The sequence below is a fragment of the Bufo gargarizans genome, chromosome 6 (assembly GCF_014858855.1).
Source record: "Bufo gargarizans isolate SCDJY-AF-19 chromosome 6, ASM1485885v1, whole genome shotgun sequence".
NCBI lineage: Eukaryota > Metazoa > Chordata > Amphibia > Anura > Bufonidae > Bufo > Bufo gargarizans.
In genome coordinates this window covers 12,174,381-12,191,958 of record NC_058085.1, presented here as the reverse complement: position 1 = coordinate 12,191,958, position 17,578 = coordinate 12,174,381, and the positions used below count along the sequence as shown (strand labels likewise).

Genomic DNA, 17,578 nt, shown 5'->3' with positions numbered 1-17,578 from the left:
GAGAACACAGAAGAGGTGAGAACTAATTATTACTACTACTTGTGATGAGCGAAGTTTTCAAAAGTTTGTTTTTCCCAAATAATTTGCATTGTTAAAAATTAATTGGTCACAAAGTGCATTAAATCAGGTATATCCCAGCCTGCAATTAAATTTTAGGGAGAATGTATTCTGGTGCACATCATTGCGAATTGCAGAAACATGCATAGCTAGTCCTTTCTGGTAGCTAAACAGTTACTGTGCATCAGTATGACAGGCAGGTCACATATATGGCTGTGCACATCATCGTGCAGGCCACTAGCTGACCCTTAGCAAAACCAAGAAGAAAAAAAAAAAAAAAAAAAAAAAAACCATACAGGTTTACAAGTTCAGGTTTGGGTTGGGATTCGGGCAGTGGAGGAATCCCGTTATGGATTCCGTTGTAACAGAATTCTATGACGGAATGCAAAACGGAAGCCTTTAAGAGGTTTTGATCCATCATAATAGAAGTCTATAGCCAAGCATAACGGATCCATCTGGTTTCGTTATGAAGGACGAAAAACAAAGTCCTTGTTCTGCTTTGCAGTATTGACCGTTGTATAACACTAGTCAGACAGCTCAACAATAATTCAGAAGTCAAGAAACGTGAGACATCAGATCTGTATGTATTATTTTTTCTGAATAATTTTGTAAAACTACAACATAAGCATAAACAAAACATATGTGTCAGTACATTAAACATTGTACAACAGCCTCACTCTATCAGTGAGAGTACTCACAGACAATTCTATCATAAGTCCAGGAATAGATCAAGAGCTCCTCTGCATGCAGTCTGCTAGATCCAAGAGCAGTCATGAAATGGATTAAATACAGTTCCAGGCAAAAGGTTACTGCCTCTCACTCTGAGAAAAATACACTTCCTGTAAAGTTCTGGCAAGGTAGTAACTAACTTTGACCACTAGATGGCAGCAACGTCAAACATAACATTTCAGTATAATCATTACAGCACATTACATACATTTACTATGCACAATATGGGCAGAACACTCCCTGTCTGGCATAACTTATTATGTTACTACCTAAATAACTACTGCTATGCAGAAAAAACATATAAACAGCTAGTAGCTAGTCTGAGATCAAAACTATAATGTCAGTTATAGGTCTAAGATAAATTTTGGAAGTCCCATTTTTTACAATATTGACCTCCACCTTCCTAATCTTGCCATCCCTGCTTTGTAGAGCATTCACAATAAGTCCCACGGGCCACTCGTTCTTGCCCTCTTGGCTGTTCTTCAACAGAACAACATCACCCACTTTTACATTTGGGCAATCCTCAGTCCATTTCCTACGGCGTTGCAGATTTGACAGATATTATCTCTTCAAAAAGGTGTCTGCCAAGCATTGTACTTGCTTCCATTGTTTAGCATGAACTTATGTTGTACTTATGGTTCCAGATGGAGCAGACAAAGAGTTCACCTTTTGAGTCAACAACATTGCTGGGGTAAGGACCGTAGGTGTATCTGGGTCTGAGGACACAGGAACTATAGGCCTGGCATTCATAATGGCTGTAACCTCTGCCATAAAGGTGCTTAAAGTCTCATGGGTCAAGTGAGCAGGTTTGGTTTATAACAACATAGCGTCCAAGATTCACCTGGCAATACCTATAAGTCTCTCCCAGACACCACCCATGTGTGAGGAGTGTGGAGGATTAAAGACCCATGTACATCCTCTGTCTCAGAGAAAGTCTTGCAATTGTCAGTCGCTGGCACAAATGTTAAGTTCCTTGCAGGCTCCTACAAAGTTTGTTCCTCTGTCAGAACGGAGCAGTTTTGCTGGGCCACGAATTGAGAAGAATCTCCTCAAGGCGTTAATAAAGCTTGATGTTGACATGGCTTCAAGTATCTCTATGTGTACAGCTTGGGTGGACAAACAAGTGAAAAGGACTGCCCATCGTTTACTGTCCGCGCTGCCTCCTCTAGTGCGACTGGTTAAAACAGACCACGGACCAAATACATCTAAGACCACATTGGTGAAAGGTGGTTGAGCAATTACTCTGTCCTCAGTCTGCCATCTTTTGACTTTGTAATCTCCCTCGCTTGCGACAGATGACACATTTGTGTATAACAGCTGATACCAAGCGCTTGCCACCAAGAATCCAGAAAACTGCGGATCTAATTGCACCCTCTGTGATGTGTCGCCCTTGGTAAACAACTTGTTCATGATAGTACCTAACAAACAGTGTCGCAATATGGTGATTATAAGGTATAATGCCAGGCTGTTTCTCTTCCTCTGAAAGTTCTGCAAGAGACAAACGTCCACCTACTCTTAACAACTAATTTTTGTCTAAAAAGGGGCTAAGCTTCCCAAGATGGCTTTGTTTTGGGAATGTCTTGTTTTTTGATGCAGTCAATTTCCTTCTGGAAATGTTTGTTTTGAACAGAAGAGATTATAACAGACTTTGCCTGAGCAAGTTCTTCTAGATTGACTTGTTCATGGAAACTTTCCCACCTTCTGACCTGATTGCTGCTTGTTTCCCTCCGGAAGGTTTTAGCGACATGGATGAGTCTGGCTAGGGTCTTAACTAATATCTTCCAGCAAGAAAATCTATCAAAGCAATGTGAGTGAAGTGTGGCTTCAGAAGCTCTGGTACTGAAGCTCGTAATTTCCGATCTGATTTCAGGGTCAGCTTCAGGCTCTATGAGTGGATAAACATTAGCAGTGTCTATCTGCTCACAGTGTAGTTGGTACAGAAAGGATGGGCCTAAGCACCATATAGAGTTCTGAAGGCATGCTGCTTGAGTAGGCCTAGTGGCATAATCTGCTATGAAAGCAACGGGCTCTTTTCTGAAGCGCATGAGGACACCTGGCAAAGTATTGTTTAGTTCAGGGCCACTCAACAGTACGTAATTTAAAGAGACTCCTTTATACTGTGCGCTGGAATCAAAAACTATTCTGATTTGGTTAGGTTTGTGTGGATGGTAAACACCAAACATTGGTAGATACCAGTGTTCACTGTCTGTCTCAAGTGGTCCTGTAACTTCAGCGTGATCATTGTCTAGCATCTCTTTAATCAATTCAGTGAAATCTCTTTTCACTTCTGGCTTTCTCTGCAGTGTTTTGCTGAGTGAATGCAAACGCTTCATGGCTTGCTCCCTGTTACTAGACAAAACACGTCTGGGTGTGCGAAAGGGGATCGGGGCCACCCAACTGTGAATGTCAAACTTTTCCTATGACCCACCCAAGGTCCAGTCTCTGTGCATAGGGGGCATTATAAGGTCCATTGATTTTCTGGTGCACCTTGTGTACCTGAAGGATGTCTCTCCCAAGAAGTAGAAGGATAGAAACATCTGGCTCAACAGCTGGGATAAGGTGAGCAATTGAGCGGAGGTGAGGGTGGTGATGAGCTACTTCTGGAGAGGGAATCTCAGTTTTGTCATCAGGTATCATGCCACACTCTATTAGGGTAGGAAGTGGGAACTGCACTTTCTTATTGAAGGATTCAATGGTAACGTCAGTAGCTCTTCTCCCTGTGGTTTCAATTGTCCCCGCACATGTCCTTAGAGTGTATGGAACTGCACTTGCCTTAAGGTTAAAGATATCGAAGAAATCTGACTTTGCAAGGGATCTGTTGGTCTGTTCATCTAGCACTGCATACATTTTCACTGCCCTTTCTCTCTTGCCAGTGGGATACACAGTCACTAAACAGATTTTACAGCATGATCATGCACTCTTGCCTTATCCACATACTTCAGTGCAATTAGACATTACTGAGGAGAGTGGGGTCTCTTGTTGCTCCTGCCCTGATCTTTCCCGGGTTCTACAGTCTCTAGTGGGGCAGGAGCAGGGCCAGGGTGCAAAGCTGCAATATGTCTCTCACTGCCACATTCTGTACATTCTACTGGCATTTTGCAGTCTTTGGCAATGTGATAAGTAGATCCGCAGAACTTGAAACAGATGCCGTTTTGTTTAAGGACATCCGCTCTGCGATGGGTTTGCTTCTAAAGCCTTTGCATTTCTTTAGTGGATGTGGTTTTTCGTGTATTGGACAATGTCTATCAGGGTTTTCTATGGTGTGTGTACCTTGTGGGTGCTTTGGTAGTCTGTGACTTCTGAAGGTACAGCTGTTTTGTGTGTGGATACAGAGGTCCTACCATGAGGTCTGTGAGGTCTCTCAGGTCTGTGTGATTGATTGCCACTGGTGGTGAAGGCGAAACTGGGATCACTTCGGATTTTCGCTTGCTGTCGGACAAACCTAGAAAACACAGAGAAAGGGAGAAAAGCGACTCTATAATCTTCTTTGAATTTACCTCCCACAAACATCCACTTGTCTTGCAGATTTGAGGGTAGTTTCTCTACTACGGGATTAGTGCCTCTAGCTGTATCTAGATACGAAAGTCCTTGCAAGTAGCCATCCTCTTTGGCATATTCTATCTCTAGTAGAAGATAGAAGTTCTTGTAGCCGCACGTTGTCTCTGTAGCCCACCTTGGGAAAGACTTCAAGCTCCTTCTATTACCTCTGGGGATCCATACGTTTCTTCTAGTCTTCTCCAGGTCATGTTGAGTCCTGTTGCAGGGTTGAACAGGTTTGCTCTTCTCATCCTCTTAGCATTCTCTGCTGACTCAGTGCCAAGGCATTTTATCATTAAATTAAGCATTTCTGCTGGTGATAAGTTCAGACCTTTAGTGGAATTCAGAAAAGAAGATTTCCATGCCCAATAGTTTTCAGGACAGTCATCAAATTGGAGAAAGCCTGAGCTAACCATTTCTTTGCGGATGAGATATTTGGTGACATCCACTGCACATGTTGTTCGCACATGTAATCTATAGCTATAGGTGATGGGAACACTTGTTTTTTGTTCTTAGGGGTTTCTGGTGCTTCATTCTTGGTTTGCTGACAGCCGCTGACCTCATGTGGTTGATTGTGCCTGCTCAGGGGGGGGGGGATGTTGATCTCGGCCTGAATTCCTTTGCATCAGGTTTAAGAGACTGTTCCTTTGTATGCACATCAGTAAGGTTCTGGATGTAACTCACTTGTGCGATCTGCAGAGAATAGAGGTTGTTCTGGAACCTCTGAGTCTTTATACAGTCCTGATCAAAAGTTTAAGACCACTTGAAAAATGGCAAAAAAAAATCATATTTTACATTGTTGGATCTTAACAAGGTTCCAAGTAGAGCTTCAACATGCAACAAGAAGAAATGAGAGTGAGACAAAACATTTTTTGAGCATTAAATTAATTGAAAACAACAATTAAACTGAAACAGGCTGTTTTTCAGCTGATCCAAATTTTAGGACAACATGCCCTTAAAAGGCCAAATCTGTGCAAAGATGTGGTTTCATTGTCATTTTCTGTCAGGTAGTCACACGTTGTGATGGCAAAGGCAAAAAAACGCTGCTTTTTTTTTAACGTGGTCGGGTTGTTGAACTGCATAAGCAGGGTCTCTCACAGTGCGCCATCGCTGCTGAGGTGGGACGCAGTAAGACAGTAATTTGACATTTCTTAAATGATCCTGAGGGTTATGGAACAAAAAAGTCAAGTGGAAGACCCAAAAAAATGTCATCAGCACTGAGCCGGAGGATCCAATTGGCTGTCCGTCAAGACACTGGACGATCCTCGACCCAAATTAAGGCCCTTACTGGTGCTGACTGCAGCCCCATAACCATCAGACGACATCTGAGACTGAAGGGCTTCAAAAACAAAAAAAGTCTTCAAAAGACCTAGTCTCCTTGAACGCCACAGAACTGCTCGTTTGGACTTTGCAAGAGAGCACCAAACATGGGACATTCAAAGTTGGAAGAAAGTTTTATTCTCCGATGAGAAAATGTTTTACCTTGATGGTCCTGATGGTTTCCAACATTACTGGCATGACAAGCAGATCCCACCTGAGATGTTTTCTACGCGCCACAGTGGAGGGGGCGCCATAATGGTCTGGGGTGCTTTTTGCTTCGGTGGAACAATGGAGCTTCAGGAAGTGCAGGGGCGTCAAACGGCCGCTGGCTATGTCCAGATGTTGCAGAGAGAATTCCTCATGACTGAGGGCCCTCGTCTGTGTGGTAACGACTGGGTTTTTCAACAGGACAACGCTACAGTACACAATGCCTGCAGGACAAGGGACTTCTTCCAGGAAAATAGCATCACTCTTTTGGCCCATCCTGCGTGTTCCCCTGATCTAAATCCAATTGAGAACCTTTGGAGATGGATGGCAAGGGAAGTTTACAAAAATGGACAACAGTTCCAGACAGTAGGTGGCCTTTGGAAGTGATAAACAATAACGGCGGAGCTACTCATTACTGAGTCCATGTTTGGAAGTTGGGTTTCTGTTTTTGGGGGGGGGGTTTAGTTTTTTTTTGGGAGGTGTGGTCCTAAACTTTTGATCAGCTGAAAAACAGCCTGTTTCAGTTTATTTGTTGTTTTCATTAAATTGAATGCTCAAAAAATGTTTTGTCTCACTCCCATTGCTTCTTGCTGCATGTTGAAGCTCTACTTGGAACCTTGTTAAGATCCAGCCATGCTAAATAGGATTTTTTGCCATTTTTTAAGTGGTCCTAAACTTCTGATCAGGACTGTATGATTTTTCACTTCCTAACTGACTTGTTCCCATGTAGGCAGTCTGTCGCTGCAGGATGAGCAATTTTGATTCTAATTCCGCTTCTTCTTGTGCTATGGCAGCTTTCTTGGCTGCTCTCTCTTGTGCTATGGCAGCTTCCCTAACTGTCTCTTGTGCTAGGGCAGCTTTCTTTGCAGCTAACTCCTGCATCATCATGGCTTCTTTTTCTGCGTACTGTAGCTGGACGCGGGCAGCTTGTGCCTTGGCACGAGCTCTAACTGCTGAGGAACTGGCTGAGGACATCTTGCTAGCCCATGATGCTCTGGACACATGTGCAGCGTTTTGCTGGGCACTGGGAATGTTCTCCCTGCCTTGCTGTGTCGGCGGTAGCGTGTCACCAGCCTGGTACTTTGTTCCTGATTTTAGACTCATGCTGCAGTAATGGAGTCTTAGTTTATTCCAGACCGCCTCGTGGGTGTCTTTTTACTGCTATTCCAGACCGCCACGTGGGTTGTCTTTTTACTGTTCTGCTTCGCATTATTGACTGTTGTAGAACACTAGTCAGACAGCTTAACAATAATTCAGAAGTCAAGAAACGCTAGACATCAGATCGGTATGTATTCTTTTTTCTTAATAACTTTGTAAAACTACAACATAAGCATAAACAAAACATATGTGTCAGTACATAAAACATTATACAGCAGCCTCACTCCATCAGTGAGAATGTTCACAGACAATTCCATCCTAAGTCCAGGAATAGATCAAGAGCTCCTCTGCATGCAGTCTGCTAGATCCGGGAGCAGTCATGAAATGGAGGAAATACAGTTTCAGGTTAAGGTTACTGCCTCTCACTCTGAGAAAAATACACTTCCTGTAAAGTTCTGGCAAGGTAGTAACTAACTTTGACCACTAGATGGCAGCAACGTCAAACATAACATTGCAGTATAATCAATACAGCACATTACATACATTTACTATACACAATATGGGCAGAACAGTCCTGCATAACTGAAACCAGACGGATCTGATATGCTTGGCCATAGACTGCATTCCGTCATAGAATTCCGTTATATTCTGTTATAATGGAATCCATAACGGGATTCCTCCACTGCCCGGACGCTGAACCCGAACCTGTAAAGTTCGGGTTTGCTCATCCCTATACAGCACCCATCAGTAAAGAAAAAAAAAAAAAGACAAACACTGCGTGGCCCTTCAGGTGTCCTAAGGGTACTTTCACACTTGCATCAGAGGATTCCGGCAGGCAGTTCCATCGCTGGAACTGTCTGCCGGATCCGGCAATCCGGACGCAAACTGATGGCATTGAAATACCGGATCAGTTTCTCCGGTGTCATCTGGAAAAACATATCCGGTATTTATTTGTTTTTGCATTTTTAAAAGGTCTGCGTATGCGCAGATGGGAAAACTGGATCCGTTTTGCTGGAACACTTAATGCTGGATCCGGCACTAATACACTTCAATGTAAATTAATGCCGGATCCAGAATTCCGGCAAGTGTTCAGGATTTTTGGCCGGAGAGAAAACTGCAGCATGCTGCAGCATTTTCTCCAGCCCAAAAACGTAAGAGGGACTGAACTGATGCATCCTGAATGGAATGCTCTCTATTCAGAATGCATTAGGATAAAACTGATCAGTTATTTTCCGGTATAGAGCCCCTAGGACAGAACTCAATACCGGAAAACTAAAACGCTAGTGTGAAAGAGAGAGTAGGCTTGGCTCCTGAATTTGGCTCACAAAACCGATGGAAATAACTGAAGAGTGAATTCAGCCTTACAGGTCAATGTTAGCGACAGGTCTAATTTATCGGCGTGGACTTAACCGTGCAGTGGCCCAATATTTAAGTAGGGGCCCCATGACAGTGGAGAGGGTGTCAGCAATAAGGCTGTGTTCACAGTATATTTTCCTGATCCATCAGAAGAACCGCTATAAAAGTGGATCATGTAGTTTGAGCATCCAATTTCAAACAGTATTTGGTCAGCATTTGATCAGTATTTGTAAGGTAAAAACAGGAGTGGGTCCAAAACAGAGAACATTTTCTGGAAAAATATTGATGTCTTCTGTGTTTGGACCCACTCCTGCTTTTGGCTTCCAAATCAAGATCAAATCCTGATGCAAAATACTGACCGTGTGATAGATGCCCCATGCTTAATTTGCATGAGTTTTGGCCATTTGCCTCTAATCGGTTTTCTTCAGATAAAAAAATAAGTCTGCATGTGGGACTTTAATAGCCTCACACAGTCAGTATTTGTTCAGTTTTTTCCAGCTGTATTTGGACAGTAATCATAAAGGCAAAAACAGGAGTGGGTCAAAAACAGAGATAACGTGATATTTACATGACTTCTGTGTTTTGGACCCACTCCTGCTTATGGCTTCCAAATCATGATCATATCCTGTTGCAAAATACTGATCGTGCGATAAAGGCCTTATGGATGCTCAAACAAGAGAACAGTTTTTATTTATTTATTTTTTTAGTATTTTCCTGTTCAGAAGTGGGGGGGGGGGGCAGATCAGAAGAACGGAAAAATAAACGGTGATGTCAAACATGGACACTAGTGTCACAAAGTGGTGTGGGTGGCAACAGCATGAAGAGTCACAATAGTGACCCCCGGAACAGAGTGGGGAGGGTGGCAGCAGCATGTGGAGTCAACATAGTGGCCCAGTTAAAGAGTGGGGAGGTGGGGCGACAAGTAACAGCAGCAGGCGTGTGGCATCAGGCAGGTGGCAGCATCAGAATAGTGGCAGCAGCACCTGGGCAGAAGTAACGGGCCATTTGTCACAATGTTCCGGTTTAGCAGCACACTAGTCAGATCATTCCTGCCAGATCATTACTGTTTCAAACAGCAGAGACCTGCCGCTAATTACTGTGAATGCAGATTGCTGTAATTAAAGGCTTTAGATGCCGTGATCAAGTGAGATCACGGCATTTAAATGGTCAAAAACCCAGAAGCTCGCGCTTCCTACCGACACCCCCTGTGGCCAATGGGGCTGTCAATAGTTGCTTCTAATGCTGCGAGTCTCGCTGACGAGGCTCACAACATTCATGCTGCAATTCTTATTTTGGCCACCAGATGAAAGGCCAAGATAAGAAATGAGGAATTCACAGTAAGGAATATGCACACAATCATATGTATTTTGCAGTCCGCAAAAAACGGATCCGCAAAAAATACAGATGACGTCTGTGTGAATTCTGTATTTTGCAGAACGGAGCAGCTTACCCCTAATAGAACAGTACTATCCTTGTCCGTAATGTGGACAATAATAGGACATGTAAAATTTTTTGCGGAACGGAAATATGGACATATGGAAACGGAATTCACACGGAGTAACTTGCATTTTTTTTGTGGACCCATTGAAATGAATGGTTTCGTATACGGTCCGCACAAAAAAACGGAACGGACGTGGAAAGAAAATATGTTCGTGTGCATGAAGCCTAACGAAGTCATTTTAAAAACACGTGAAGGTTTAAAATAAAAAAAATTATTTTATAGGCTCTTATATGAGATTCAAAATCATTACAAAATAATTTAAAATACCGTATTTTTCGCTTTATAAGATGCACCTGATGATAAGACGCACCTAGGTTTTTGAGGAGGAAAATAAGAAAAAAATATTTTGAACTAATGGTGGTCTGTGGATGATGCACTGTTATGGGGGGGCTCTGTGGATGGCACTGTTATGGGGGGGATCTGTGAATGGCACTGTTATGGGGGGGGATCTGTGAATGGCACTGTTATGGGGGGGGGATCTGTGAATGGCACTGTTATGGGGGGGGGATCTGTGAATGGCACTGTTATGGGGGGGGATCTGTGAATGGCACTGTTATGGGGGGGGATCTGTGAATGGCACTGTTATGGGGGGGGATCTGTGAATGGCACTGTTATGGGGGGGGGCTCTGTGAATGGCACTGTTATGGGGGGGGGCTCTGTGAATGGCACTGTTATGGGGGGGGGCTCTGTGAATGGCACTGTTATGGGGGGGGGCTCTGTGGATGGCACTGTTATGGGGGGGGGGGCTCTGTGGATGGCACTGTTATGGGGGGGCTCTGTGGATGGCACTGTTATGGGGGGGCTCTGTGGATGGCACTGTTATGGGGGGGCTCTGTGGATGGCACTGTTATGGGGGGGCTCTGTGGATGGCACTGTTATGGGGGGGCTCTGTGGATGGCACTGTTATGGGGGGGCTCTGTGGATGGCACTGTTATGGGGGGGCTCTGTGGATGGCACTGTTATGGGGGGGCTCTGTGGATGGCACTGTTATGGGGGGGCTCTGTGGATGGCACTGTTATGGGGGGGCTCTGTGGATGGCACTGTTATGGGGGGGCTCTGTGGATGGCACTGTTATGGGGGGGCTCTGTGGATGGCACTGTTATGGGGGGGCTCTGTGGATGGCACTGTTATGGGGGGGCTCTGTGGATGGCACTGTTATGGGGGGGCTCTGTGGATGGCACTGTTATGGGGGGGCTCTGTGGATGGCACTGTTATGGGGGGGCTCTGTGGATGGCACTGTTATGGGGGGGCTCTGTGGATGGCACTGTTATGGGGGGGCTCTGTGGATGGCACTGTTATGGGGGGGCTCTGGATGGCACTGTTATGGGGGGGCTCTGTGGATGGCACTGTTATGGGGGGGCTCTGTGGATGACACTGTTATGGGGGGGCTCTGTGGATGACACTGTTATGGGGGGGCTCTGTGGATGACACTGTTATGGGGGGGCTCTGTGGATGACACTGTTATGGGGGGGCTCTGTGGATGACACTGTTATGGGGGGCTCTGTGGATGACACTGTTATGGGGGGGCTCTGTGGATGACACTGTTATGGGGGGGCTCTGTGGATGACACTGTTATGGGGGGGCTCTGTGGATGACACTGTTATGGGGGGGCTCTGTGGATGACACTTATGGGGGGGCTCTGTGGATGACACTGTTATGGGGGGGCTCTGTGGATGACACTGTTATGGGGGGGCTCTGTGGATGACACTGTTATGGGGGGGCTCTGTGGATGACACTGTTATGGGGGGGCTCTGTGGATGACACTGTTATGGGGGGGCTCTGTGGATGACACTGTTATGGGGGGGCTCTGTGGATGACACTGTTATGGGGGGGCTCTGTGGATGACACTGTTATGGGGGGGCTCTGTGGATGACACTGTTATGGGGGGGCTCTGTGGATGACACTTATGTCATTCACAGATCCCCATAAGTGTCATCTACAGATCCCCCATCAGATGGATCAGTGTGGAGGGAGGAGGCGGGGACACTCATGGCGGGGCCCGGTGCAGTGATCCAACGCTAATACACCGGGCCCCGCAACTATTAAACATTCAATTTGATCTCTATATCTAATTGTATACGCGCTGTACGGTACTTACTGTAGTACCGGAAGTATAACATTAAGACGGCGCAGACCAGCATCTCCCTCAGTCATGCACCGCCTGCCCCAGCTCCCTCCTCATGCGCCGCCTGCCTTCTTATCTCACTTTATGAATGAACAGGCAGGCAGCGCATGACAGAGTGAGCTGGGGAAGGCGGCGGCGCATGAGGAGGGAGCTGCGGCAGGCACTGCGCCGTCTTAATGTTATACCTCCGGTACTACAGTAAGTACCGTAGATATAGAGATCAAATTGAATGTTTAACAGTTGCGGGGCCCGGTGTATTAGAGTAGAGTCACTGCATCGGGCCCCACCATAAGTGTCCCCGCCTCCTCCCTTCACACTGATACTTTGCTGGTGCTGGCCGCGCTGTGCAGCATAGCGGCCAGCGAAGTATTCGCTTTATAAGACGCATGGCCATTTCCCCCCCACTTTTTTTGGGGGGGGAAAAGTGCGTCTTATAAAGCGAAAAATACGGTAAATTCCTGCCACATATTGCCAAAACCTGCTGGGACCCAAGACTATTGCTGTTAACTTGTACGGATTTAAAGCTGCCATTAAGTAAAGACGAGTTGGACTATATCTCTTGTCTGGATTTCAATTATTCCATCAAAACTCCTATTGACAACACTCATGTGAGCCAGGATCCAGGAGTCCAGCCGTACCAAGGTAGGAGACACCGTTGACACTACACAGAGACATTATCCCCCTCTGGCATTCCTCACCTGGTATGAGCTGTAACATCTTAAAAGGGCCTTGCCACAGTACCTGCGCAAGCGCAAGCTGCAATTGGCGTCACGAACTACTACATATATAAACTGACCCACTGCATAGCAACTCCACTGACCCAGTGTCTTGCTCATTGCACATACAACATAGCGGGAAGCGGTAAAAAAAAAATTCAAATGGGGTAGAATTGAAAGAAAATTCCTCCACCGCTTTGCGGGTTTTGTTCCCACAGCATCAAAAGATCATTTATTAATGATTAATTATGTACCACTGATGAGATCTGCCTGTTTAAATATGTGGTGAGCACTATATTCACTAGCTTGACAAATGCTCCATTGAGGGAGCTGAAATGCTGCATTGCTGTTGGGTGTAATAAAATTCACCTTTTTTCACCTCAAGACTGAAGTGCTGCCCTCATTTCACCAATTTTGTTCTACTGTTCCTGGTCCAGGAATTTAAGTGGCATTTGAACCTGGCAACCTAGAGAGTGCTGCTGTTTTACTTTCTTCAGTATATATTATATATATATATTCAGTATATATTATAAAAAATAAAGCTGAAAAAATATGCGTATTTTCATTTTTATACACAGTTTAAAATATATACATACACATGTATATACATATATGTGGTATATATACACATATATAATGTATATACTGTAAATATAAAAATATATTTATATACTGTGTCTATGTCTGTATATATTAGATATATATATCTCATACTTGCCAAGGTTTTAGTTGGTAAAATCTAAATCTAAAATCCGCCCACTTTTCATTAGCCCCGCCCATTTTCAGGTCGGGACAGCGCAAATTTTTCGTCGATGCCACAGTTCCCTATTTCTATATACAGTTATGTCTATAAATACAGTATTGGGACTCATGCACACGGCCGTTGTTTGGGTTCGCATCCGAGCTGCCGTTTTGGCGGCTCATATGCGGACCCATTCACTTCAATGGGGCCGCAAAAGATGCGGACAGCACTCAGTGTGCTGTCTGCATCTGTGGCTCCGTTCCGCGGCCCCGTTAAAAAAACTATAACATGTCCTATTCTTTTCCGCGCTTTGCGGACAAGAATGGGCATTTACATTGCCGGCGCCTGTTCCGTTCCACAAATTGCGGAAGGCAACACGTTGCGGACTGCAAAAAACAGCACGGCCGTGTGCATGAGGCCTTAACTGCAGACTGTCAGCTTTAATTTGAGGGTATTTACATCGAAACCAGGTGAACGGTGCAGGAATTACTACAGTTTGCATCTGAGCCTCCCACTTGTTAAGGGACCAAAAGTAATGGGACAATTGGCTTCTCAGCTGTTCCATGGCCAGTTGTGTGTTATTCCCTCATTATCCCAATTACAATGAGCAGATAAAAGGTCCAGAGTTCATTTCCAGTGTGCCATTTGCATTTGAAATCTGTTGCTGTCAACTCTCAAGATGAGATCCAAAGAGCTGTCACTATCAGTGAAGCAAGCCAGAAAAAACAAAACAAACCCATCAGAGATAGCAAAAACGATAGGCATGGCCAAAACAACTGTTTGGAACATTCTTAAAAAGAAGGAACTCACCGGTGAGCTCAGCAACACCAAAAGACCCGGAAGACCACGGAAAACAACTGTGGTGGATGACCGAATAATTATTTCCCTGGTGAAGAAAACACCCTTCACAACAGTTGGCCAGATCAAGAACACTCTCCAGGAGGTAGGTGTATGTGTGTCAAAGTCAACAATCAAGAGAAGACTTCACCAGAGTGAATACAGAGGGTTCACCACAAGATGTAAACCATTGGTGAGCCTCAAAAACAGGAAGGCCAGATTAGAGTTTGCCAAATGACATCTAAAAAAGCCTTCACAGTTCTGGAACAACATCCTATGGACAGATAAGACCAAGATCAACTTGTACCAGAGTGATGGGAAGAGAAGAGTATGGAGAAGGAAAGGAACTGCTCATGATCCTAAGCATACCACCTCATCAGTGAAGCATGGTGGTGGTAGTGTCATGGCGTGGGCATGTATGGCTGCCAATGGAACTGCTTCTCTTGTATTTATTGATGATGTGACTGCTGACAAAAGCAGCAGGATGAATTCTGAAGTGTTTCGGGCAATATTATCCTGCTCATATTCAGCCAAATGCTTCAGAACTCATTGGACGGCGCTTCATAGTGCAGATGCACAATGACCCCAAGCATACTGCAAAAGCAACCAAAGAGTTTTTTTAAGGGAAAGAAGTGGAATGTTATGCAATGGCCAAGTCAATCAACTGACCTGAATCCGATTGAGCTGCATTTCACTTGCTGAAGACAAAACTGAAGGGAAAATGCCCCAAGAACAAGCAGGAACTGAAGACAGTTGCAGTAGAGGCCTGGCAGAGCATCACCAGGGATGAAACCCAGCGTCTGGTGATGTCTATGCGTTCCAGACTTCAGGCTGTAATTGACTGCAAAGGATTTGCAACCAAGTATTAAAAAGTTAAAGTTTGATTTCTGATTATTATTAACAAGTGGGAGGCACATATGCAAACTGCTGTAATTCCTGCACCGTCCACCTGATTTGGATGTAAATACCCTCAAATTAAAGCTGACAGTCTGCAGGTAAAGCACATCTCGTTCATTTCATTTCAAATCCATTGTGGTGGTGTATAGAGCAAAACATTTTAGAATTGTGTCGATGTCCCAATATTTATGGACCTGACTGTATATACAATTCTATACAAATGCCTCCTGTATACAGAGGCTCAGGAGGGTTTGCTTTGTTTTTCCCTGCTTCCCACACAGTAGTAGCAAATACATGGAGAGTGGCCAACCCCTTTAAGCAAATACCTTCAATTGCTTTTCAATGGCTTTTGTTTCAAGATAACGCAATGAGTTAAGAAATTTGAGTTAGTGTGTTAACCCTGCTACATCTGTACAAGGATAAAACATATAATATTGGTGGATACAACAAGACTAAATACAAGATCTTCACAGTCTTCTACAGATCATAGGGGACATTTCATGACACCTTATCTCCATCTACCTGATCATCCTGTGGGACATTGTGATGTTCTTCTGAACCGGCCTGAGGAAGAAGAGGACTCTGACATCTCTCCGGTGTTCTCATCTCTTCCTTAACTGTAGGAAACACATCCAGTGACTGAATTCATCCCTTACATACAGATAATGAGAGGACGTGTGTATTTAGTCATGTCTATTACCTGGTGATGTGAGGGGCCGGTGATCCTCCATCATAATTCCCTTATATCCATCTACCTGATCATCCTGTGGGACATAGTGATGTTCTTCTGAATTATCCTGTGGAAGAAGAGGACTGGGACATCTCTCGGGTGTCGTTCTCTCCTCTTTAACTGTAGGTTTGCAGAATCAGGATTAGATTGGATGGTCAGCCATGTTGTCTCAGGTATAAATCTTCGGGCACATTTATTAAGACCTGTCTTTTAGGCACAGGTTTAACAAAGCCCTAAGCTGGCGGTGGCGCAGGCCTCTCCAAAACTGTAGGGCTTCCAGCACCAGTTCTAAATGTATGATGGCTTCCAAGATATCTTACATTTAGACCCTTTTCTACACCTTAAACATTTGTAGAAAATGGTAAATGAGACAGGCCTGCCGGCCCGTTCCCTTTCCCGCCCACTCCACGCCGACAATTGTAGACCTGATTTAGGCTTATTTCATAATAGTAAAGGACCCCCTTGTGTTTACACCTCAAAAAGGAGCTTAGCTAAATAGTTAATCACCATTTTGAAGTGAATACTGAGTACTTTTAGTACTAACTACTTTTTCTGAGAAAATAGAGGCCTTTAAGTAATCTATTAGAAATGTTATGATGGAATGGTGTCATTTAGAAAGTAGATAATATTTGCACTAGAAGTGGAAGCCTTGGCCAATATAAATGTATTTGTCTATTAAAACTAACCATTTCCATGTTTATGATCAGGATCGATCCTCTGTGTTGGACCGGTGATAAATTATAGAGCCGATCTTGGCTTTATGGACCATGGGGCTCTTTGGAAAGAATGGAGATTGGTACTTGAATTAGAGAGGATTAATGGAAGGCCCCAAAAGATCGTTATAAGGAACTTTTATCCAATTAGAAGTTGTTGTAGAACACTGTCTACGTACAGCGACACACTGCGGAAAACTGGAATTAAAATATGAATTATTCCTTTGTTCTCTGAGGTATAAAGGACGGTGTCCAGGACTTAGAACAGAGAGACGCCTTTTACCATGGCTGTAATTCACTTCCATTTACCTCTTATGTCATAATCTGCCTACATTTTACATGGACTTCAATGAGGTCTTGCTGCTCTTAAGATTTCCATCACAGATTTTAGGACAAAAACAGGTGAGACTCTAAAACACAGAACGGGTACAGAGTTTCCCCTATACCTTATGTCTGTGGAGGCTCAAATCCTAGTTTTGACTCAAAATCACTGATGGAAATTATTGACAAACCACTGATGCGTGAATGAGGCTTAAACAAAAGAATCTTCAGAAAGTTTTCTGTTGTTGTGGCCAATTTCCAACAGTAGGAAACACATCCAGGGATTGAATTCATTCCTTACATACAGATATTGAGAGGACGTGTGTATTTAATCATGTCTATTACCTGGTGATGTGAGAGGCTGGTGATCCTCCAACATGATGTCCTTGTACAGATCTTTGTGTCCTTCTAAATACTCCCACTCCTCCATAGAGAAATAGATGGTGACATCCTGACACCTTATAGGAACCTGACAACACAATGATACAGTCATCACCCAGATCCTTTCATAGCGTTCCTGTATAATGTCCCAGCATTCCCAGCAGTGTCACCTCTCCAGTCAGAAGCTCAATCATCTTGTTGGTGAATTCTAGGATCTTCTCTCTATTGATTTCCTCATGTATCAGGGGGTGAGGCTCCATGATTGGGCTCAGGGTTCTTCCCCATCCTTCAGACACAGGGGCCTGACAGCG

At 44.3% G+C, this 17,578-nt stretch overlaps 1 protein-coding gene across 1 annotated transcript in view; it reads right to left on the bottom strand.

Annotated features, from left to right (window-relative positions):
• Window positions 1–17,288, bottom strand: part of LOC122941883 (oocyte zinc finger protein XlCOF8.4-like) — a 35,407-nt gene extending 18,119 nt beyond the window's left edge. The window contains exons 1-2 of the mRNA XM_044299380.1: window positions 17,232–17,288; window positions 15,878–15,972 (exon numbers count right to left, since the gene is read on the bottom strand). Coding sequence (XP_044155315.1) covers window positions 15,878–15,972; window positions 17,232–17,265 — 129 coding nt within the window. The 5' untranslated portion in view covers window positions 17,266–17,288. The remainder of the gene's footprint in view (window positions 1–15,877; window positions 15,973–17,231) is intronic.
• Window positions 17,289–17,578: the final 290 nt, after the last annotated feature.